Below are 26,025 nucleotides of genomic sequence, written 5' to 3' on the forward strand. Positions count from 1 at the left end.
TATACTGTTGACTCTCCCAGCTGTTCAGTAGGGTGAGAGGCCTGCAGAGAGGTGGTACCTTTTGCCCTTTTTGTCTGAATACTTCAGTCATTTTCTCTTCCATCTTCTGTTTCTACTTCCTTTCATTTTAATCCCTTCTCTTATCCCTTCTCTTATATATTTTTTCCCCTTCCATCGTTAGTGGAAGATGTTAAAAAAAGCACTCATGGTTCCAGCTTCACCCCTCTGCCTGGGCTGGCTTGCTGGCTCTAGATACTTCATGGACTGAAGGCAGAAGGATCCAGAGAAGCAGCATTTAGGAGAACAATGCTTACTGGTCCTGTGAGGGGAAATCTTAGAGCAGAGGTGAAACCCAAGCCACTTGATACCAGCCTCTTGGCAATACTGTCCAGTAAATTGGACGTGTTCTTGGGCTGTAGGCTTAATACATTGTGATCTTTTCCACAGGATGCCTTAAGTTGAAGAGGTTTTCCACTGTGATATTTTATATGAAGACAAAGCTTAAGAATGTGTTGAAAATCTAAGCAAATGTTCCGCTTACACAGAGATATGGTGCTGACGTTATTCTTCCCTTATCTGCCTGCTATACTAAGCATATCTTTTAAACTACTTCAGAGTTAACAGAAGATATAAATGGTGCTTCACATGGTTTATTTCATGCTGAAAAAGTTACTTTTGCTATCATAAGATAATGTCTGGGAGCATGTACTACTGGAGAGCCCCCTGCACCCAAAGAGAAGTGAGCCTCTGAAGACGGAGATGTTCTGCAAGCACGTACAAGAATGGTCTTTCCCTGAATATTTGATCTCTAAGGAATCTAGCTTGAGTCCTGACATGGCATTTGAGATGATTTATTTCCAGGATATTGCATGTTTTCCTGTCTTTCAGTTTTGTTCTAGTCTTACTTGCATCATAAATTATTATCAGCTTCAATTAGCAATCTTAATTTAAATTAAGCGTGATTGCTATGGAACTTGAAGACCTGACTTTTGTAGGTATTTGCATTTGTCTTCCTCTGTGTCTTCATTTCTGTACTTCCTGCAATTTTTTCAGGTCTTGTTTCTTTTCATGGTGGCCATGTTGGTTTCAGACTTCACGGTGGAACAAAACTGAGAAGGCAAGAAAGCTGGGAGATGGTGATATGTGGTTCCCAGAAGCGTATTTTATTGCAATCTATTACTTACACAGTGATAGGCTAATTTTATTTAATTTTAACAGTCCCATGTTCTCCTTCTTTGCCTCGGAGAAACTTTGGGCCATATGTGCCTGTACTTGTGAGTTTGTAGTAAAGTTTGTTGCACATCACTTTTAAAAAAATAAAAATAAAAACTTATCTGTTTCTAGTTCCTTTAATTATGAATAAGCACACTGAGCATTCAAAAAGCTTTTAGTGGTTTCTGAATTTATATTCCAGTCCAATTTTAGAACAGGTATTTTTGTTAGATATCAGTGTTTTTAACAGTTATGTAAATTGTGTCTATGATTTTACTAGGATTTAGTTTTTCCTATTTTCTTTTGATTCCTTCTTGTCATCACTGTTACCATCCGTTTATTTTTGATACATTCGTCTAGTCATACATGCTGCTCTTAATGATCTTACTGTAACTAGAATTGATTTTAATTTTCATCCTTCTTAGGTAGAATAGCCTTTAAAACAAGGACGCTTCTCAGACGATGACCAAACTGCATTGCCTTTGGCATGCGGTGCAGCGTGCTTTAATTCTTAGCTCTTGGCTTTTAATGTTTGTATTTTATTCTGCTTGGTTTTGTGAAAGATTGTTTCAGCTGCAAGCTCCTAAAATTTCAAAACAGTTTGCATGTGTCTATTTGTAGCATGTGCTTGTATATTTATTAAACCGGAGCAACCTTACTTGTATGAAAAATTAATAGCAACTGGGTAATGAACAATTGGCTCAGGCAGCAACTCAGCTTTACACAGCAGAATGATGTGGTGCTTGTAGTCTGGCTGGGCTGCTGCAGAAATTTCACGTTGCTGTGGGTCTGGGGTCTCTTGTCACGGCCTCAGGGCTTCCTTAGCATGAAATGGCTTCTGGAGGCTTGTCTTTATTTACAGAAGGTTGCTTCTTTGGTCTTATACATGCTGCACTGTAGTTATTTAATGTATTTTTCCAAGTTTGTTGTGTTTATCTGAAACAAAGGTTTGTCCACAGACCTGCCATGTAAACAAGAGAAGCCCAAATAGCTGAACACTTGATTTGCAACAGTGCAGTGTACTTCTGTACGTGAGTTTTCACCAGTTTTACTTGCTACACCGAGCATTTTCTGTGCCCACAGAACTCCGGCTCTTGCCTGTCACCTTCTATCACACTTGGAGCAAATTCTTACCTGGCTGTGTTTCCCTCTCCGCTGTTGGATGCGAGTGTATTGATGACAGGGGTCTTAGGTGGCATTTCTTTAGCAAGGCTGGTAAGAACAAATGGAGCAGAATCTGGTCTTTCTCAGTGCTTTGCCTGAAATACCTGCTCCCACACACATCTCGCCTTTATCCTGGTCTGGTCAGGACCAGCTCTGTTCGGCCCCTAGTGGGTCGAGATGGGTGAAGGCATGTGCCTTTCTGAGGTAGCTTAGTCCTGAGGGGGTGCTGGAAGTTCTGCCTCGTTATTGTCCTAATACCTCTGTTAGACTATTATCAGCCTACCTTAGCACTCACGTGGGTGCCTTGTATTTTTTCCCCCCGTTTTTGTGTGTGCAGAACACAACCATACAACTGTGTGAATCTCTCTGCTCTCTGCAGAAAAGGCAACTCCACTGAGACAGTCTGATATGGAGATTATTTCCACAATAATGTACTGTTAGAATGGTTTTAAAATTAGATATGTAATTTATTGTCACCCTGCGGTTTGAAACTGCAATTAGCTGATAAAGAGATAATTTGGAACATTTTTTGATACTTAAATTAAGAAAATGCTCTGAAACAAAGGGAACTGTTCATGTTGAGTGCTACATAGCAACTGAGTGCCTCTTCCTATTCTGGTACACGTGATTTCCATTAAACCCTACGCTTTGGAATCTCAGAAAATGTTTCTTTTCATTTTTGGCTCATATGCTTAGTTTTCAGGATGCATCTTTACGGAGCATGTTTAGAATGGGTTTGTTTTATTACACACCTATATATCGTTAGAAGTTACACGGTAAAAAATGTTTCAAATGATATAAATTCACTTTGTCATTTCATTCTTGAATTTGTTTGCTTGAATTTTTGCAAGCAAAAAATGTGATAATCTATCTTCTGTGACAACTGCCATGGAGGCACCTATTTAAAAAGCAGTTATGCTATGTGAAGCATTTAATAATGGAGTCAGAGGAAATGGAAAATGAAAGTATGCAGTTATGTTTAGTTTTCGTTAAATCATCCTTTCACACTTGGTGATGTAACTTCATGGAAGTATAATGCATAACACAACTGAAGTCGGAGACAGTAATGCTTGAGAAGGTCCGTGTATGTTTTCTCCCATTAAATACTGCCTGTTTTTCTTCTGGGAAGTGTCTTCTGTAATCAGAGACATTTTGCTTTTTTTTTTCCTCTTCATATAAGGATGAAAATAGCTTTGGAGCATATTTGGGAGGGAGGAACGTTTCAGAATAAAGTGGTTTGATTTAGTTGGGAATGGCTGTGCCAGTCATTGTAATTCGTTGTGACAGTTCATTTTGTTTGGCTTTGCAGTTGTTCCCATGGTCCTGTGTTGTTAATAATACAAAAGGTCTGGACTATACAGCAGGGTGTAAGCAGGTGTGCAACAGCCACAAACATTAGGCAAGTTAAACGTGAATTAGATGTTAACTGGCAATTTCAGCCTTTTCTTTCACAATTTCTTAACTTGAGGTGATGCTGCTGCTTAAATTTGAGCTGTAAATAAAGAAGTAAAATGATTTATCTAACAAATAGCTCATCTGAGATGAAATGGAACTACTTTCACACAATAAGTTAAAATAACACCTAAAATTTAGGTGTTAATTTTCCTTAAAACAACAGAAGCAGTCTACATCCAAGTTACGATGTGCATTGCTCAGCACTTCATCCACTCAGCTGCTGTGTTTGTTAGTGTGCTGAAACCCGTGGTGTTATGGAATGAGATGTTCTTCATGTTTACTCCCCGTGCTCCTTCTAGATATCTGTACAGAACTATAGCTGGTGCTTTGCAACGGACTGCATCTTTCATCCCGATGCTCCTTGTTGTGCAGAATTCATGTCTTCCCCCATCATGTGCGCAGTGACTTTAATTCACTGGTACCAGAGTGAGACTGGGAACATGCACGGGTCACACAAGTTTGACTCTATAAAGGAGTTACACCTAAGGCTTTTTTTCAAGGAACACTAAAAAAATGTAGTAGCACTTTGGATTACTATAAATGTTTGTATTTGTGAAGATTAGGGATGAGGGTGGTGGAGCAGCTGAGAGGGGAACCCAGGAAGGGATCCGCATTGGTGGCAGGCAGCGCGTGCTGCCTCGCTGATTGAAGGTGGTGCTGGGAAGACAAAAGTTCTGTGCCTCTTGTAATGGAGAATCTGTGATATTTTAAAAGTGTGTTGTTGGCCCTGTGCTTCCATCCTTCGTCTGTTAAACCGGCATAATTGTGTTTCCTTAAGAGACAAGAAGTGGTTATTGTAGGAATGTGTGAACTACCAAACCTACACCATGAATAATAATACATTTTTTCCAGTTATTCTAGGATGAATAACTTTTAAACAATTCTGAATGTGGAAAAAAAATATCAGTTGAACCAGATGCTTACTTATTCTTATCTATTTTAGAGAACTAATTATTCCTGTTGTTGGTAGTGCTAAAGCTTACAAAATTGCTTCCATCTTTGAATTACTATAATTAAGACGATAACTTCCACATCTAGTTAACATTGCTGTGCAGCTGGTGCATTCATTGACATGCAGATTTTGGATTTTTTAAATTTTCTGCCATTGTGAATAAAAATTTTAAATACTTATTTTCATTTCCAAAATGTCTGTTTCTCATAAAGAAGTCTTTGTAAATCAAATCAACCGAAACTAAACTCCTGTAACATCAGAGGAAAATCTTGTTAAATTTGGTTAGGTGATAGGACATTTGGGGAGAATAAGTTATCGCTGATACCTTTTGTAGGTGTGGTCACTAAGCTGTGGGTCCCATTTTGTAGGCATGGCTTTGGGATCACTGAATTAAACATCACATCTGGAGCACATCTGACCTCTGAAATTTTGCTTTGGAAAGAGTTTTTAGTTAATGCAAGGGTTAGTCTGGCACTGACAACCTGGAGTAGTTTACAAAACTAAAATTCTATTAGAAGTCACAAATAGAAATCATATAAATGAATGAGTACCAAAAGAAAAAGTGGTTTAAGCTAGGATTTTTCAGTGCATCTTGTTTACTTGCATATGCAGATTTTTTGGCTATGAGAATTTTCTCTAGGCCAATAAATTTAGCTAAATTTTGAGAAACTTCCTTATTATTCATTTCTAATAACCAGCAATGCTGTGATATTACTAGAAATCGGGGGCTGGTTATTTTTAATTATTTTTTTTTCTGTGGCTCTTGCTTTCATTACACGAACACATGATAGACGTGCAGCAGTGAGAGTCAGAGATGTCCAAACTGACACCTCTGTGAGCACACTGTTAAAATGAAGAATGAAACACTGATTTACGCTCGAACCAAAACACTTTCAGAGTGAACATGAATACAAAAGAAGGTGAACTACTTGTTTAGAGGCTCAGCGCTGGATCGTCTGTCGGTCTGTAGCCGAAGGTTTGTCAGGAGGGAGATGAGGAGTGCTGAAGCTGCGTGCAGCTCGCAGGTACTCTCCCAAATGTTCTTGTAAATACGTCTGGACGAGGGTGCTGGCTCCAGAGGACATTTCAGTGGGTCCAAAAACAGTGTCCAGTTACCAGCTCCACGTCCGATGTCCTGCAGTGTTCAGTTTCAAGAATGCACTTGGAACACTTCGGTACACGTAACAAACGTTATTTTTACTGCCGGGAGAGAAGTTAACTCTAGCGATAGTAAAAGCGCTATTTCCGTAGTGATGGCAGAGGCATTGTTTCAAATATTTCAACATAAACTATCCGTTTTGCTGTTCTTGGTCAGAATTAAATCAAGTTGCTGTAACTCCTTCCTAGATTTCTGGATTCCGGGTTCGCAGCCCGGGGTTTGGCAGGCTGCCGGGGGCGAGCTGGGTGGCACAGGGGAGCACAGAGGTGTTTGCAGCCCCACGCCTGGGGATCTGCCCTGCAGCGCCAGGGCAGAACCAAAACCCCCCAGGTCGAGATCAGGTTTTGCCTAAACTGGGAGGACCTGCAGGGGGTTTGCTCTTCTAAAATTATGAAGTGGGATCTGAGAAAAAAAACCACAACAACATGTTAATGAGACCCTTACCAAATTGGGAGAGGAAAGGAGGGTCAGGGTCAGGCTCGCCTTGCATTTAATGAACATAGCAAAACTTTGGCTTATAAACAAACAATAATGCTTGCAATCTCTCTGGACTGGTTAAGATGTTTTTTTCTTATTAAAGTACTCAGAGTTATAGGTAACCTTTTCTAATTTCTCCTTCTACTCCTGTTTTTATGTAGAAGGAATTATTTTTAGCAAACTGTTTGCAGAATTCGCGACCAGTAATGAGCAATAATGCAGTATAAGAAGTGAATAATACGATCTCCTCTCTACTCTTGGCCTTGTGGCTCAGCATTGGGCCCAGTACCGTGCGTCTGGCTGAAGTGCATCTTCCAGGAAAGTATTTTGTCTTTGTGTGAACTTTGTGCCAACACTTAATACGACTTACTTGGATTTCTTTGGCACAAATTTCTAGTTGAAGCTAGCTTTACTACTTCAATAATTTAGCTGTTTTTCCTGAGGAGGTGCTCAAATGCTGTCATAGTGGCTTCCTGGGGCTAGTTGCCCAACTGAGGTCTGCACATTACCTCACCCTTCCTCTCCTCTTTTTTTTGTATTTTTGCGACTACCGGGACTTCATCGCTGCTGTTCTGTAATTCCTCTGTGATTCCAAGGCCTCTTAAAAAGTTTTATATACCTATCGAGAGAGCTCTCTTCAACCAGTAGAGAGTATGGCTCTATCTGTAACGTGGATTTGGGAAATCAGAAATTCTGGGCTTAGCCTCTGTGTTTAAGCTTTGCCTTACTGCCAGCACACATGGATCGTGTACATGGCTAAGCGGGCCTCAGTGATGTTCCTCCTCCCCTGGTTAGAGATCCAGTGAAATTGAAAGTATCAAATTTGGGGGCTGTAAAAAGAATAATGTTTTATTCCCAACTTGGGGCTAGGCTTTCACTCAAAAGCCATTCCCTCTTCTGGGTAAACCTGACCTATTTTAATGGGCCTCAGCTGTGCTTGCTCTCCAGCCACTTAACCCTTTCTCTTGTGGTTCCTTATCTCTGCAAGTATACCATAGAAAATGGGTTTCTAAAATGGGTCCAATCTGGCAGATGCAGGCAAGCAGTTAAAAAGCTGAGTTTGGGACAGTTCGTGTTCCCCATTATGCCGCGATTTAAATACACCGAGTTTCCATAGCAAGCTCCAGACATTGCTGTGGTAAAGTGTATTTTAGGAACAGTTTTTAGCAAAAGAACATGACTGTAGAGGATGGAGCTCTCTTTTCTCAGAGTACTACTGTTTCATATTGACAAGATCTAAAATTTTTATGTAGCAATTTATATTAAAAAACTCAGGATTTTTTAATTTCTGAAATACTCATGTCTATGATATTAGAACACTCGGCATTTTTGTATTGTGACGTTGTCCAGTAATGTCAACATAATGATTATCTGCTACTCATACTGGAATCAAGTGTTCTGTTTTTTCAACAGTTACTGGAATAGACTGACTGAGGACAAAAAAAGAAATCCATAAACTGAGATTTTAAGCCTCTTAACATCAGGCTGTTAGTTTTACCATAGGATGTACACAATGGCAATCAGTTTTTGGACGGACTGTTGTTGAATAATACATGAATGTAAATGAAGATTGTATGGAATCAGTTGGATAATTTTGAGGAATGCTTTAAGTACACCAGAGAGCCTGAATAGCAGTTAATGGGGCTTCAACTTTATTACTGTTTATTATGGTTGGCAGTTTAGTTGTGTTTTTTTTTTTCTCTGCTTTGAGTTCTCCAGTTTCCTATAGAACAACAATAAAAAGGCTTACAAATAATAATAGTCAGATACACAGTATCCTGTGGCAGCAAAATAGCTTTGCATTAAATTGCAGTTCTTGGCAGTCCGAGTGCATTTATCCTTGGCTGCTCCAGCTCAGGCGGTGCAGAAGGGACGGAGGCAGATGTCAGCACCGGGAGCCTTGCGAGCGAAGGCGCCTCGTCTGCGACTGCAGGGACCCGGCGTGGAGCTGCTCAGCGCGGCTCCTTGCTCGGCTGTCCCGCTCCTGCCTGCTCCCACCCCATGTCAAGAGCAACACGATTTTAGCACCCGCTTTGACAATTGCTGGAGTAAGCAGAAATGAGAAAGCAAGTCAGAAGTACAATGAGTAAATGACAGCACTGTTAATATTTAGTTGTGAGATTTTGCTACGGAATTTGGGCTGTTTATTCTGTATTTTATATGCACTTTTCCGACAGGGAAAAGGGGTGATGAGAAATGAATTTAATATCCAGTTGATCTCGTTCATGGCTCCCATGATTTGAAAATAATTCACTTGTTCATTACAATTAACTTTTATCACCTTTAGACCAAAATGTTTGCTACTAACAATTGCAGGCTGGGAAGCAAATGGAGGTACACATTGTTCTCTTCCTTTGGCTAAATTCTGAAACGCCAGTGCAAAAAAAAGCCTGAGCTCGCTCACAAAGAAGGATGGAGCAAAGTCATGGCAGTGAGTGGGGTGAAGTCAGCAGAGGGCTTGTTGGGAACTCGCTCTGCATGGTTTTTGATAGGTGTTGCTGCATGTGTTTGTGAAGATTCTTCAGTCTCAGGGTTTAAGTTTTATTAATAAAATCTTGCTCATCTGCTGAGTTGTGCTAACGCTTTACTTTGTAATTTTAGCTCTGCCCTAAAGAATATGCTCTGGTTTCTCATAGTGATAGCCCATAGTTGTAACAGATTTATTTGCTGTGTTGGATGTTGGTAAGAATATCCGAAGCACTGGAGTGTTTCACTGTTTTCTGCTTTTTGTGTGATTTGTAAAGTGCAAATTGCGCATATTTTGTGAATCAGGAATGTTTTGTGGGCTATCTCTAGCGGCCCATGAGTGGCCTGTGAGATACAGGTTTTATGTTGCTTCTAGCATATTAAAACATTTGTTGCTGACAAAGTACCTTTTGGCCCTGCGTGTTTACTTCCCAGCAGTCAATACTGAAATAGAGTGTGTGAGGAAATATCGACCTAAATATGAGAGATTTCTCTTTAGCTAAAAGCCAATCTCCAGGACCTGCCTTGAGGTGCTTTTCTTTGTCTGGTTATGCCTTATAATTTATATCTCTTTCTTTCAGCTGTCGGACAAGCAACAGAAAGAGTTTGATTGTAACATCCAGCACATCTCCAACTCTCCCGCGACCACATTCCCCTCTTCATGGACATGCAGGTAAATCCTGGTGACTAGTTTGCTTGGGAATCATTAACAAAAACATTGCAGTGAGTTTGAACGTATCGACATCAAGATATGTGCTTTGAAACTTAATCTGAACACAGTTTTTCATCGTTTCTAACTCATAACAGGGTTCGTACAGTTTCAAAATGAATGTTTTTCGTGCTTAAAATCTGGGACTCTGTTCCTCATCTGTTCTGTGCTGTCTTTCTCCTTCTCTACTGTATCTGACCTCCACTCTTTCTTGGGGTTTCAGTCCTCTTATGTCCAGCAAAAGAAACAGAGGAAGAGCAACGTCAAATAAAATTAAATGTATACCTTTTAGCAGATATCTTGAGTCTCCTAGTACAGTTTATTTGTGCCAGTGGTTTATCCGTAGTTCTCATGAGAAGAAACATCCTTATTTGTGTCTCTGTGCCTCTGGCAGACCATCAGCTGTGCAGTGTGCCATCTATGGTCTCTTATCTCCTACTTAGAGCAACATGAGATGTTTAAAAAAAATAATTATAATTTTCTGCCAGTTTTATCATGTCAGCAGCGATGAAATGCTTATTTCAAAGCAAATGGGCAACTGCTTGTTAGTCATCAGGGGGAAGTGCATGGAGATGTTCTTTTGAAAGAAAAAGAAAGAATGTTTATTCAACCTGTGGTAGCCACAGATTTTTAGAAAGGGTCATGCATGAGGATTTAACAGCTTGCCCTTGATGTTTTTATTGCTGAGGGAGGTAGGTGAAGTACGACTATGTAGCTTTCAATATTTCAGAACACCAGGAAAGACGGTTGTGTTTCAAGTATGGCCCTAATTGAGTTCAAGTGTATAGCTTAAAACAGCTTGAACAGTTGTGGCACATACCCATCCACAGTGGAGCCTGTCTGGAAGCACATCACAGTTGTGTTTAAGACAAGTAACAGTTGTTTTCATTAGAATCGGACTTTCCTCCTCCTACATGGCAGTATGTTCTGTAAATACTTTCGGGAGACTGAAACTAAGGAATTGCTGAGAAAGTACAGCAAATTGGTAGGAGCTCGGCAAGAAGGAGCCATCTGCTTCTGTTCGCAGAGCATTGCGTCTGGAGAGGGAACATCCAGCCCATTGAAAGGAAAAAGAAGACAAGAGTCATTGTTCAGGGATACCTCAGAAAGCCTCAACCACTCAAGTTTTTATGAAAATTTGCTCAAAGCTGTAGCTTGTTTGAATTTACAGGACCAAAAGCTTGCATTTGCTAGAGGAATTCCATTTCACTTCTAACTCCCTTGGTTCTGTCGTGTGTGAATATGATAGCGATAGCTTCGTAAAATGTGGCCCGAAGAAGGCATTTTTCATGGTAGGGATTCTCTGCTTAGTTACGTTGCGCTTTTTACTTGTTCTTAGAATTGATACTTATGTTGGATTTAGAAAATTCTAAATCAGCTCTACATTTAACTAAAATGATACAGAAAGATGCTCCTCAGAATATGAAAGAAGTATCTGTGATTGGCAAATTGCAACAAGATGTTGATGTCATTCTCAGAAAACAAAGGCAGAAATGTTCACAACAAAAACACCTGTATTTTCTTTTGATTTGCTTTTCCCCACTGTCTGCTTCAAAAATGAAAAATTGGTCTTAGCATTTTTGATGCTGTCTCAGGCTTTACAAGCTTACCTTTTATTAGAAATATGTGACTGTCTAGAGAACTAGAGTAGCTAATCAGTGGTATGGCATCTTTCTTTAGCAGAATTCATCAAATATTTTTACTTTTTGTTCTAATGTGTCACATGGGATTTAAAACTATTAATTAAAAAGGACATCCTTTGTGACCTCCAAGAGTTGCAAATGGGGAGCAGGAAAATAAATTACTTGTAAGCTGAATTCTCTGCCAGTACTATATTTAGTTTTACCTGAGAATAATTATTTATTCAAAAGACAAAAGTAGATGAAATTTAGAGTAGAATCACAAATATTTTCTTAAGAAATATCATATATGAGATGTGAATTTGAGAACAGGCTGTGATATTTGTTTAGTATTTGAACAGAATCGATCAATCTGTTTGTTCAGACACATACACTGATAAGTTACTAGGAAAAGCTGCAGCCTCTTCCTGGCTTCTTGTGTCTTGAACATGCTCCTCTTCATGGCCATTCTGAACCTCTTTTACAATCAAAAGAGCAGCAAGCATGCAGAAATATAAGGGAGGCTTTCTAAAAAGTTCAAAACCGCTGTTCAAAAACCACTATAAAATGGAGTTCCTTATGGCACTTGCTGCAGGAGTTATTCTTCTGTATGTAATGTAAAAGTCAGGGGGTGTGATGTATCACAGCTGACAGTCCATCAGGCAGACCTAGCTCCTAATGAACACTGATCCTGGAAAAATACACATTTTAATATCTGAAGCAGCATCGAGATAGGATGTCAAGCAATTTCATATCCTAGAAAATTGAGAGGAAAAGTAATACTTAAGAAATCTAAACATTTGAGATGGAAGTATATCAAAACAATTTTTAACTCGGGTGTGGAATCACTTCTGATTCAAGAACTCTTAGTGTATTTGAAGTGTGCTAATTCACTTTTCAAGCTGTATGAAATAATGTTTTCCAAAATTACCTGGGACCTCGTTATAGAAAGCCACAGCTTGTTAACTTCATGGGAAAATCACCCTTCTTATTTAGTCACTCAAACTTGGATTGAAGGGGAGAACTTTAGGAATACAGGTTTGCAAACCTTCCATTTATTCTATTTTTTTTCTTTTAAAATTAGAAATTTAAATTTATTGTGTATATATATATGTATATATACATTTATTATATATCACAGAATTGTAGGGGTTGGAAGGGACCTCCAGAGATCATCGGGTCCAACCCCACTGCCAAAACAGGTTCCCTATATGTACACAGACATTTATTATACACACACACATATATAAGGTATGTCTATATGCATACATATTTTCCCTATGTTTGTTTGTATTTCTTTGAATCATTTTTTAAAAAATCTGAAAATTACAGAGAAGGTGTGCGTGGTACAGAGAAGGTGTGCACATTGTGAGATGGATTACTAAGTTACTGTTAGATTGTATTTTTAAATGTGAAGCTTAAAATCAATCAGACAAGCAACATAATCTTTATAATTCAGTAGGAAAGAGCGATTCTTAAAGCTGGATAAGAAAGGTCAGACTATTTTAAAGTTTACTTTCCACACTGCTGACTTCCAGTGCAGATACTTGTCTCTGCGCCCATCTATAATAACATGTGGAGGGAGCTGCTCGCAGGCAGCTCTGTAGTACTGAATTAAATTATTCTGCTCTTTTCACTGCAAGTTCAGTTCTTCCTTCTGGCTAAAAAGAAAAAAAAAGATATTTTTCAGAGTCCCATTTATGTATCCGTTTTCCCTGTATCAGTAGAAAAGTTCAGTGCTATACAGAAGGGCAAGATTCTCCAGCTTCCTGAACAAAGCGTGCAGCTGGGGATGTCTGTTTCGAAGGGCCTGGGCTGTGGATCTATGCAGCGACCAGGCAATGTTGTGAAGAGAAGGTAAATCTTGTACAGAGTGAGCAGAGTGTGTCACGTACGACTCCAGATCCTGCCCTGGTTATCAAAGCTGTCGTTCATTTCCATTTTGTGTAAGTGATGCTCGGATGCTGTGACAGAGCCACGGCATTCGCTTTGTTTGAGAGAGGTGGTACACAGGTTTCTTAAAATGATTGTGGTTATTCTAAGATTTGTGTGTGCTAGAAGGCAGATAGTTCTGTATCATGCAATAAGATCCTTAGCTGCTTCTGTTAATATTCAGCAAATAATGTTAGCATATTGTTTGTAGAAGACCACAACAACTTTGTATTTATTTATTTTTACAAATCTCAGAAGCAGGCTTTACAAAAGGATTCTAGTCTGAGCTTTTGGACTTATTAACCTGTCTGATGAATATCATGTTTGTAGATGACAGCTGAGACTTTGGCCTATCTCTCGCCTGTAAGGTCCGTTCTTGTATTTTCAGGGTAGCGGATGTACAGATGCTTTGGCTGCATCCTTTCAGTGTGTCCAGGAAAAGGGAGGGTTCATGCCTGAATTATTAACATTCATGTAACTGTGTTGATTTACCTAATGGGTAATCATTCTGTGTAACAACCTCCCTTCAGACAGAGTCGTTTCAGGTTCAATAGTAGCCAACTATAACCCTTGAGCAACAGGGGAATTTACCTTTGCTAACAGAATAAATCGTCTTTCGATCAGTCTTGGTGAATGAGACCACTGCACTATGGCTTTCCTTATTAAAATTCCTTCAGCTATAGCAGATGCAGCAGTACTGGGAAATTTTAGGGAAAGTAGTAATTCCCCTTCTCCCTGTTGTTGTTTTAAAAGCTTTACCCAGACTTGAATTGAGTAGAAAAACTAATTGCTTTTCATTTTAAAACTTGAAGCAAATCACGGGGGATCTAATTAAAATTCCAGTGTCTGGAAGGAAATATGCTATATAAATCTGAAAAAGTTGTTGCTTAAAAATTAATAGTATCTCTGTACCAGATTGTGCAGGCTCAGAAGACTTCGAACACCCACATAGTTAATTTCAAAACTTAAAAACTGTCATTACCAAATTTGTTCAGTTATTCTGAAATCCTATTTTGATCATAATCTGGAAAGTTTGCAAAAGATTGATGAAGATATTAAGAAGGCGATGACAGTTCATTGCCTGTTCATAACAGCATTGGGCAACAAGCTTTTTGTTCAGAAAAATTGTCTTGACACAGCAGGATTCATCAGCAGCAAAGGTTTGGTGTGCATGCAAACACCCAGGTCCTACCAAGCCTGGCAGCCTTCCTTGCTATGTCAGAATATCTGCTTTATTGCTTAAAGATGTTGCTACTACTGCACCCCCTTCTGATCTAAATTGTTCCTTCAGCTTTCTGCTCTGCTAGCAAGTAAATGGCAACCCTAACCCTAGCTGTGTGCTGCTGCTGGGATGTGTGTTTATGCACTGTTGAGTTGTTTTGTTGCTCTCTTAGCTTTTTTCCATCTTTCTTGTTAGCTTGCAGTGCCATCTAGACTGTGAAAACCGCTCAGCCTTCTCTCTGTTCGGCAGCAGTATGTCTCTGGTTTTCCACTGTGCCCATAAGAATTAGAGTGAGTCCAAGCTTGATAAATGAAGCACCAAAAATCATCTTGTTACTAATTTCTGATGGCTGTTCTCCCCCTGCCACCCGGGATATACTGGGAATGGGTTTGGTGGTGTTCACTTTTGGGTGAAGACTTGCGTTGTGTCTTACTACGCTCAACTATTGGTAGTTCTTAACTAATAATTTATAACAATGCATTAAAACACAAAACAAAACCAACCCAAAGGAGAGCAAACTTGTTGCTCAAACCCTTTGTTTTTAATTTAGTTGCTGAAGCAGATTGTGCAGTGCTCTGGATTTCTCTTCCCTCTCCAGTTCTCTCATCGCCCCTTGGCACGTGCTAGATCAGCCGGGAACTGCTTTAATCTCAACCAGATGCTCTTTTTCCCCTGTACGCTTGGAGGCCAGATGGAGCGTGCTGGCCGGTGCCGCGGCCATCCCCACGCCGCAGAAGGCATCGGCTCCTTCTCCCTCTCCCCTTCCCTGCCTGCACACACCTCGCTCGTGAGAGGTTGTGGAGTGATGTTGCTGCAGGTTTTTTGTGAACCACGGTTGTGGCTGAAGTGTGAGAGAATGCAAACCTTCGAATGAGCACGGTGCTTGTCTTCAGTTTCTGCTCAGCATAACGGTTAAGGTACCTGAATAACTTGTGGTGAAATGAATGCAAGTTAAGTGTAAGCTCAAGCACAGTGCAGGATGGAAACAACCTCACACACAGCGCTGGCCGGGGGGGCGAGCTGGGCACCTAGTGCTTCTCCTGAAGTGGAGGCAAGTCCTCTGCAGGTGACTCATCACTGATGTTTGACCTATTGCTCATGTCTAACGTGACTTTTAGAATAAATGCATTTTATGTGGGATCTAAGCCCGAAGACATTTCTGATGATGACAGTTATGTACCGTGCGGTGCATGGTTTGTCCAGTATCTGCTTGTTTTCCTGCTCACGTTTTGATGTTATTTTATTGTCTGTACTCAAAGAAATCACTGTTGGCGTATGTTTACTATGGATAGTTTCTCTTTTGTGCTTGTATTAAGGATCTGAAAGAGCAAACCACTTAAGAATGTGCCTGATAGAAGCAGTAAACTCATTGACATGAAGCTACTAATTTATCTTCTAAATTTCAAAGGTTTCTGCAGCTAGTCTGTAAATGACTCTGGCTTTCAGGAGGGCTTTTATAAGGTTGTTGCTTTTTACTTAGAAATAAAAGACATTGCTTATACTACTTACCAACCGTATGCTTACACATCATAGAACAAAGCCAGGAGAAAAGATTCTTGTGCAAAGTAAAAATCAAGCATTCGTTTTTCCTCAGTGTATGAATTCAACAGAACTTTCATTTTCGTAGTAGAAACATTATCTCAACAAACTGGTGGTTAGGTTTAAGGCTATACATTGTGGCCTGATTACCTTCCTTGAGTGTCTACTCCTTTTATTATCATGTGTAGTTCCTTTGGTATGTCTTTTTTCCTCAGTGAATTTTACGTTCAGCAGTAATAAACACTTTAAGCATGAAGATGCTTTCTTACTATTTATTATTCCTGGAAGTGTTGTCAATGCCATTTCTAACCTAGGTTTTTCATTGAGAAGTGTCAGGTAATGATTGTGTGTGGGAATTATTACAAAATATGTAAAATACATATTGATTGTGTGTATACATGATGCACTACTTATTTAAAAACAAGTAAGAAAATGTACACCTTAACTTATTTTAAAAGGAGGGAGACTACTGATACATTCATACCATAATATTTCTTTAGCAAACTAATGTGTAAATGATGAAGAGCTCAAGGAGCACATTGTCAGTTATTTATAGCTACAACTTGCAATTGAAAGTGTTTCTGCATGGTTACTCTGAAGTTACTCTATTGCAAGTGTGAATTAATTTTTGTTTGCTTTCTCAAACAGGCAGCAGCCCTTTGGACAGTCCCAGAAACTTCTCACCAAATGCACCTGCTCATTTTTCCTTTGTTCCTGCCCGAAGGTAGGTGAGGATATACTCAGTCTGGATTGGCAGGAAAATAGTGTATAACTTAAAAATTGCCTACAGGTTACAAGTTTTTGGGCTGTGTTTTACTTTCTCTGATGTTTCCAGTTCTATTTTATTCTTTTTTGTTTAGGTCTTGGCAACACTTGGAACATACCAGGAGCTTTTCAGACATAGAAGATGATAAAGTATATAAAGTAGTAAATACTGTTTCTAGGGAGAAGGCAGTGTTCTCCCAGGAAGATGACATACAGGCCATGTAAGATAACAAGCAGTTTAGTCATAATGATGTAAAAGCCAAGTATGATTAAAATAACTGTATCTCAGTGGTAATCCTAGATCCTCTTCACACTGAGTAACTGAGGTGTATTGTAAGTGTGCTGATCTTGTTTGTCTTTGTGCAGACCTAGCAAAAATACCTAAATTAGGCATGCACTACTGCATTCGTTCACTGCTTTCTGAGTGGTAACAACTTCTTAGTTTTCTCTGCTGTCTTGGGCATTGGTGTCAAGGGTACATTACTGCTCTAATGAAGAAAATAGCTGATAATTGAAATTGCAAGTCTATAAGAACTGCTAAAAGAAGAGCAGTATTGAAAGACCTGAATGCAAAGCTATCATCTGTCCAGTAGCGAATGTTAGACAAATGCTGGTCACACTGTATATCAAACTGGTGGAAAGAAATCTGATACTGTTAGTGACCAATTTAGTATAAGGAATAGGATAGAAAGAATAAAGACAGCTGAGAGAAGCAAACAAATGGAGTATTGAATTTCGTATCCTAGCAGGTAGGCAGAAGTGGATAGTGATACAGAAAGTTAAATTTAGTTGAGAAATAAAGAACAACAACAACAAAGTGATCCCAAACAGTATTTGGGCAGGAAGCAGGATTGCTAGATTCAAGTGTGGGGAAGATATTTTAGAATTGCTAAACTCTCCTTCAGCCGAAGTTTCTTACCTGGGTTAAGATTACCCAAGGAAGTGTCGTTCTCAGAGGAAGTAAGTTTTCTGAGAAAGACAAATTTAGCTCAAGTACTAGTTAGAGAAAGGGTAGGTCTCAAAACTTTAAAGAATAATGAAGGGTTAGGATTTGGAAGCATGCTGGGTTTATGAAATGAAGAGAGAAGCTGCAGGTATACACTTTGTCGGGAAGGCAGGTAAATCCTGGAGTGTTTTCCAGCTAGGTGATTGCTAGAAGACCTGGTGTCTTTGAATACTCTTTGAAGTAGACTTTGGTCTTCACATTATTAGAAGAACTTTATAAAATCATGTAAAATGTGAAGAGCTGGGTATGTATTTTCATGTTGCCTTGGAGGGGAAAAAATCAGTTATAGGTGGTGTTAGAATAATTCAAATGGACTCACTACATCCACTTTTATTTTTAAAGAGGTATCTGGGCCTGATTTGGGTGTATTCTCTGTGTTCTGCTGAAGTCAACTGAATTTTTACCAGTTTTCTCAGTTTCTGGAGTTCTGGACAATGGATTAGAGGAAGAAAATTGCAGCTGAAACCGTTGTCAAAGCTTAACATCATTTGTTGGCTGTTTCAGCTACTTCAGTATTACTGCATTCTAAATTTTCAAACAAAAAATAAGTTTTAATACTAAAACTCTGAAGAGTGCCCTTTCCTACTTTTCCCATTTTCTTACCTGATTTTAAAGAAATAGACAAATACAGGTTAAGCCTGTCCTAATAAGTGGTGTGGTTCATTTTACAGCGTGCATGCTACTCTGTATACTTTATCTGTCACTGAAAAGAACACGTAAGCACAGCTTGTTTTAGAACCTTTTTTCTATTTTCTACTTGTATTACACCCTGAATAGCTATGCCAGCAGTAACAATACATACCTATTATATTATCAAGCTGTAGTATCAGAATAACTTCTGTTTCAAGTATGGTATTAAGTAATTTAAAATGTTTTGCTCTGTTACCCCAGACAAACAAATATTTTGCTGTACCCTTTTGATAAGCATTGTTTGGGTCTTAACAGAGTTCTTACCTGATTTCTTCCATTGCCATCAAATAAATGATTTGTTGCTGGTTTTCTGCCTTTTGTATTTGTTGCAATTTCTTCCTTTGTTATCCTGTTTGGATATCTCTTGTGATTTTCGTTCTTTGATTATAGCCCTGTCATGAGTTGATTCTTGGGAAGCAGTAGGGATCACATTTGGAAAACTCGTTTTATTTTAAAACCAATTTCGCTACGATAGACTGTGCAAGATTGTCCTTAGTTTAGCTAGTGCTTCATAATAAATCTCTTACTAGATACCCTTTCAATGACTATTTAGTCTCCACAAAATTAGCATGTTCAGAAATCCTCTTGTATTATTAAGGTAATGTATCACTGATTTTGTCCATATTCAGTAAAAGCGATCTCACTGAAATACTAGTAACAGAATATGAGTTTGTTTCTATTTTCCAAAATCACATGTGCATCTTTTACTTCTCCCTCCCTCACTGTCATTGTACAATTTCTTCCATACAGCCACGGACACAGAGCAGACAGGTAACGTGTATCATATTGCTGGCGTATGTGTGTTTGTGAGTTAAGCTTCTGTGCAGCTGAGCACTAGCTTGTGTTCCTAACAAGTTCATGCTGTAATAACCCCATTTAGGCATTCAGTTTTTATTCTTTGGTAATCAAAACAGAAAATCTTTTTATTTTGACCTAAAATGTTAAACAGGTAGTGCTCTGGGAGAAGATGCTTTGTTCTTCTATCACCTTGTTTGGAAATGAATTTATGTTCATTAAATAGCATTATAGCTGCCATAAAAATACCTTGTTAATTAACTTATTAAAATGGCATTTTAAAGGCAAAACACATTGTTCCCATGTTTTTGTTGTTCTAGCTAAGTTTATTTTACAATAAATAATAAAAGACCAAAAATTTTCTTTCCAAGTGTCTTTTCCTGAAGCAATATTGCATAAGGTCTCTCTAAAATAAATTTTTATTAACAAAACACTGAAGTAGCTTTGAAATGTTTTGCATAAATGAAGGAGGACTTTTCTTTTAAAGCAAGTCTTTTTCCCACTGCCTTTGATTTGCAAGATTTCTTCTCTTGTCCCACTTCCTTCTGCTAGATACAGAGCTGATATCCATTGTCCTGACTGCTTAGCACATTTCTTGCCTAGATTGCATCAGTAGAAAATAGCCCAAGCATGAAGAGGTGCGCTGTAATTTTCTAAGAGAGAAGGATTTTTTTTCAACGTTGTCAAAATGAAAATACTGAAGTATTTTCAATGCACAACTTAGGCTACTCAGTAAAAGAGGGGTTAGGCATTCCTTTCACAAAAAATGAGTGATTTATACATTCCTGTCTACTCTTTGAGAAGATGGGAACATACTGTCCTGCCTTGGGACTCAGGGTCCAAACTGAGGTCGAATCATTGACCAGAAGATCTCCCCAGTACCCCTGTGCATTAGAAGAAGCTGAATGAAGATCTCTGTAGCTGACAGCTGGTTTTTAGTCCCTGAATGCAGGACACAGTGACTTTGTAATGCTGGCCTTTGTTGTTTTTCAGGGTTAAGAAAGGAATTTCATTTCTCTTGGAATTTTTTGAGATTGTTCTTTTACACATATTTGTCTTAACAAGGAAAACATCACCTGTGGCTAAATGGGGTTTAGCTATAATGAATGCATGCATAGAAATCTGCATTACAGCTTGATATATTTTATGCATGAAGCATGAATCTTTTTAACAACACTCTTGGTATAATATTCTTTTAGTAATATAGAACAGTGGGTTTATTTCCCTATTGTTCTAAAATAGGTGGCAAAGAGGAAGGGTATAGGTATTTTCAGGTATATGAGTACCTGATAATAAAAGGAACAAGATCTGGAAAAAATAAAAACAGATCTGTGGGTGTGCAGTGAACTTTTTTCTGAAGATTGAGGCTTTGTGTGTTCATAGCAGGATGAGAAATACTACTGTGAAGATGATAGCAAGTTTTTTATTAGCACTATGTCAAACCTGTACCAAGCATCCTATTTTATAATGCTCTGCGTAAATGGAATGATGAAATTACAACAAAACCCCCAAATTTTTCCAAAGCCAGTTAGAACAATGAACTGTTCTAATTCAGTTTCACTTTATGACCAGTTACTGATGATCTGCCCTACTAAAACAAACAAGCAAGGGGAAACTGACGTGAGGGAGACTTCTTTAATGCTCATCCTGACATGTAACAGGGCATGTTTTTTAATTATAGGAAACAAAATGCATTCAAGATTGAGGTGAAATCAGAGGCAGAAAAAGCACAATAGACTGAGCAGAATTGAGTACAATTTCCAACCTCACTGAGGTGGATTTTAGGGGTAGGAAAGGGTTTCAAGGAGGATAGTACGGGTTCTTCACCAAGCATCTGATGTTGGTAAAAACACGATCTGTTCTGCAATATCTCAGGGATGTTTTGGCTATTTTCCCTGATAGTCATGTTTCTTTGGCTATGATAAGTAAATAACTACTAACATTATACTGTTCAGAGGAGAAAGAGGCCCTGGGTGTTATTTCTGTCTCTTCTGTATTTCAAATGCATCTGTCAGCTCTGTTTTGATCTGCTGTAGTGGATTTGACTCACAGCTGTGTCAGTGGCTGAGCTGGGCCAAACTCACTAAACTAGGTAAACAAATGAGTCTGCTTTCACTTGATTCTTGATCTGAAAACTTTTTTCTACAATTTTCAGCATTATTTGGGAGACAAGGAACTGCATAGGTATAATAATTTTAGGCGAGACTCTTTTCAAAGAAGTTTGAAATGAGCTGATTTCATTTGTCTGTTCCTCAAACTTCAGTTTTTGCTCAACTGGCAATATTTGCAAAGCATATGCTTAATGCAGGAATCTGATGCCCATTTGCTTTGTCTTTTCCAAGGTCCCTTAATTTTGCTCTTAAAACTTACCCTAGCTGCTTTTTCACAAAGACGATTCTAAATAGGATGCCTGGTTTACCTGAGTATTTTAAGACTGGAATAAAAATGTGCAGTTAAGAGATTTGGGGGAAAGATTTATTTCCCCCAAGTACTGACCACAATATATCTATCACAGTAATTTCCTTTGCTTCCTTTCCATAGAACGGATGGACGCCGCTGGTCCTTGGCCTCCCTTCCCTCATCAGGATATGGAACGAACACTCCCAGTTCAACAGTTTCAGTAAGTGCCCCAGATTTTTCCAAGCAATTCAGTTTGTATGAACACACCCTAACAAATCAGCTTCTGAGTCTTTACTAAAATATCTGATCTTTCTTCATTGTTTTGCTAACATTATTAAATATACTAATTATTTTAAAATTATTTTAATTATTGGTTCTGCTGCTTTTTCCTCCATTTCCCAGCTCCTATCATCTTGCACTTTGCCTTTTGCATTGGTGAAATCCCAGTGCAGCACTTGGCTCGACTGATCAGTTGAGAGGCACAATGTGTCAGGACTCTGAGACAGTGCATAATTACTAGCAAGCACTCAGCTTTTTTGTAACTGGGAAATGAAATTCTTGTCTGCGTTCAAGTTCTCAGTGTTAAAACCTGCTAACAGGCTAGCGGGAAGAAAAACTGATAATCCACATCTGTTACTCAACTTCAATAATTTGAATCTCCTAGTGACGCTTTGAATTTCTCACTTGTCATTAGAAAGGTTGGCTGCAGTTTACATGACTTCTTCAGTACTTTGAAAAGGCTAACATGTTAATATCAGTAAGGCACTAACACCATTTTAACCCTTATAACTCAGATACTTTTTACAATGAATCCTATTCTTTAGTTTATGCAAATTAGTAGTTGTGGTTATCCACAAAGCAATCCTACAAAGAGACTAGAAACACTAAGGCTGCCTGTACAGACATAATTTAACATGCTTTTTTATGTTACCATGAGTGTCTTAAACTGTGTGGTCAAATACCATTGCCTCTTTCCATAATACTTCTACTGATCATTTGTTTTATACCTACTGTTTAGATTATGTTCTTAATAATTGTAATACCTGCTTTAATTAGGACTCAGTATTCCATGAGTATTAATCTTACTAAGCAATAAATCTAAATGAGTAATAATCTTACTCTGAATGCAGCATCATTATTTTAATTCTGAGATGTTCTATTAAATTCATCCATAAACTTTTTAGTGCCTCTGAAATGCAATTTTATCTTCACAGTTCCTTGGGACATGAGTGTTAAAATCATTCTAGATAGGGGAAGAAATTGGAGTCAAAATTCTTAGGTATAAATTGACATGATTAAAATCTGTTTTTTGCAACATGAATATTGTCTGTATTGCTTCATATGTTCAGACATTCCTTTAGACTCTAGTTCGCACAATTTCGACAACTTGTTATCTTTTGTCCTTCAGGACAGGATTTTCTTATTTTTTGCCTCCTTAGAAAGCAGGTGACTTGATTTCTGTCTCCCCATGTAGGAGAAGGGTGTGTACAAATTGGTAGGCGTGAGAACAGAAAAATGTGGGAGAAAATTTCAATAGCAACACAGGAAAAGGACGGTCCTGGTTTCACTGCCAAGCAGTCTTATTTATCAAGCACCTGAGAACAGCTTTTGGACCTCTGCTTTTGCCTTTGGAGTCGTAGGTTAAATCTCTATCAGCAGAAGCCATGGTTGTGTTCTCGTCTGGGTACAAGCACCATGCTATTAGAGCATGGAGCAAGTATTGTTACTTTCAGAATGGGTGGCATCCAAATAGTCAGATGATTGATAATCACTGTGAGAGCTTCCCAGATGCTTGTGAAGATGACACCTTTGGAGACCAAGCTGCCTGCAGTGTCCAAGTCTTTATCTCCTGGTGTGTTGAGTTTTTCAAGAAATCATAGTTTGACCAGCCTTGGGGTATATGTCCATGGAGAGAGCAAAACTAACAAAAGAAATCTATTGGAAATATCAGTCCTCGTTTTGAAATGGGAACATGAAAGCTACTTTTAGAAAGTTCTCAGTTTTCTGACATGGGAAAGAAAGAATATTCCTGTCTTGTCGTGTTCCCAGAAACAGCTAGATCATTTTGATTGAACCTATCCAGGAAAAAAACAAAAAACAACTTAGACATGTCACATAGAAATCATCAGTCCAAATTCTGTAAGTCTTGTAAAGCTGTAAACAGAAAGCAGGACGGTAATGAGAAACATGTGGTGATAGTTGGATGTGGAGCTAAATTCACCTTCCTGCAGGGAAAGGAATAAAACCTGTATTCCAAGACTTTTTTTTTCCTAAATGGATGAATCTTTACTCTCTTTTCCTTTTCCTGATACAGTTTTACACTCTCAGAAAGACATTGAAATGTGCTGTTTAGTAAGTTCCGAAGCAGTCTTGGAGGCTTTAAACTTAGGATAGGCTTAGAAATGTAATACTGCTTATTGTCAGAGTATTTCTTAGATTAGAATTAATTTGAATTGATCTTAATAACAATTCTGAAATTGATAAGCAGAATTATTCCTATGTAGACTTTAAAACTGAAGTAAGAAGATGCAAGGGGTTTTTCAGAAGCGCACAGTGAATTAATGCCATGGGTGAGAACATAACAGAAATTTGGGCTTCTGTTTGGTGTGATAAGTCCTCTAGATCATGTTTCTTTTCTTCTGCGTTCTGCTGGCCTGAATTTCGGTCTGGCAGTTAGAACTGACTTGCATCTCTGTGGTCATAGATCAGCTATTCTACCAACCAACCAACCAGCTGAACAAACCAAGGCACACACTTGTTTTAAGGTCAGTGGAAACTTGTAGATTCTGCTTTATTTTTTGATTCCAATTGATGGATGACACTTCTTAAAAAAATACATATTTATCCTTCATATCAATCATAAAGACCACATACATCAGGCCAACACTGGAAAAGCTGGAGAAAACCTTTCAAGTAAGATGTATATGGAATAGTCAGTTGAATGGGCCCATATACAATGATTTTTAAGCATCTAGTTTGCTATTAATTTTCTAGATGCAGAGTAAATGTATAATACTATATTATTAGCTTAATTGTATTTTTTATTTTTACTGAAGAAGATTTAGCTAATTCTGCATTTGTAATTAAGACACCAGCAGTGTTAGGCTGCTGTAAATATCGAGTACACTGATGTGATTACATAAAAATCAATAATTCAGAAGTGTTTAGTTTTGCTCTTGTGCTTTCTCGCTGAAAAGTTGTATGCCTTAAGGTTGCTAGGGAAGCCCTTGGCAGAAGAAAGTCGGTTTCTCGGCATAGTCTTCGTAGAATCAGAGAATGCTTTGGGTTGGAAGGAGCCTTGAAGATCATCTAATTCCAGCCCCCCTGCCACCTCCCACTAGACCAGGTTGCACAAAGCCCCATCCAGCCAACACTTCAGAGCTGGGGCATCCACAGCTTCTCTGGGCAACCTGTTCCTCACCACCCTTTGAGTAAAGAACTTCTTCCAAAGTAAAGAATTTCTTCCAAAATTATTTTTTCTGAATAATTTATTTCTGAAATTATCTTCAGAGCTGTCCTTAATTATTCCTTGGAATTACAAACTTTACGATCTAATTGCTTTTAAGGAGAGAAAGTGGAAGGAGGATTTTGGTGGGTCATCCATGAGTTGAGTAACGCAGCTTCCCCAGTGACTTTGCTGTTGGGAAATGTGTTTTTTTCTAGAATTTCAGGTTTGATTTTCCTCTTCTAACTCTAGTAACTAATAACTTGATATGTGCTAATTTTCCTAATGTTAGAGTTTTAGTTTAATTTTGTTTTGAATAAGAGATGCACTCATAATGCCAGAGCTCGAGTACCTGTTAATGCAGCACTTCATTAGCCAGTGTCTTTAGTACTTCCTGCTCTTCTGCAGGATTGGTTTTACTCATCACAAATAGGATGTCATCTGACACACACCTTTTCTTTGAGAAGTGCTGCTGTTTTTGCATAAGCAGGTGCTTCTTCCCACTGTTTGTATTGTGTAAGACAGGTGATCAAAGAAAGCTCTGAAAGGCAAGAAGGGCTTGCATAATTCTGTAATACAGAGAGAGAATCTTTCCTGCCAGATAGGCATAAGCAGAGTGCGCAGCAGAATTGCTGTGGGCAAAGGGCTGTCAATTACTCAGATTCTGTTTTGGCTTCAGTGTGGATTAGACGAGTGTAAGGTGATGCACCATCTGGGTAATTGTCACCAGGCGGACACTGCTGGGTGTGACTTCCCACCATGGTCCTTCTAGACCTGCCTGAAGTTGGAATTTGTGGCTCCCTGTTCCAGCTGTGCTTGGGGATTCCCTGAGGCTTTCAGGCAGGTTCTTTTTTGTGCAATGCAGAGGGAGTGGATCTGGGCTCTGGAGCAAATTATATTGTTATCAAAGAATAAGATCTTTAGGTTTATACGTTCTCACATTGAGTTCTTCATCTCAGTCTTGGCTAGAATTCTCTACAGATAAGAGTGTTGGATCTGCAACAATCTTGTTTAGTTT

General features: G+C 38.7%; 1 protein-coding gene across 14 annotated transcripts in view; it reads left to right on the top strand.

Annotated features, from left to right (window-relative positions):
• MAST2 (microtubule associated serine/threonine kinase 2) overlaps positions 1-26,025 on the top strand; it is a 191,934-nt gene that overhangs the window by 113,331 nt on the left and 52,578 nt on the right. For 11 of the 14 annotated variants that reach the window (XM_083846905.1, XM_083846911.1, XM_083846912.1 and 8 more), the window contains 4 exons: positions 9,467-9,558; positions 16,555-16,630; positions 19,118-19,138; positions 21,704-21,782. In XM_083846905.1, the coding sequence (XP_083703031.1) occupies positions 9,467-9,558; positions 16,555-16,630; positions 19,118-19,138; positions 21,704-21,782 (268 nt within the window). The remainder of the gene's footprint in view (positions 1-9,466; positions 9,559-16,554; positions 16,631-19,117; positions 19,139-21,703; positions 21,783-26,025) is intronic. The other 3 variants (XM_083846914.1, XM_083846910.1, XM_083846909.1) reach the window with 1 other exon arrangement.

This window comes from Anser anser (genome assembly GCF_964211835.1).
Source record: "Anser anser genome assembly, chromosome: 8".
Lineage (NCBI taxonomy): Eukaryota > Metazoa > Chordata > Aves > Anseriformes > Anatidae > Anser > Anser anser.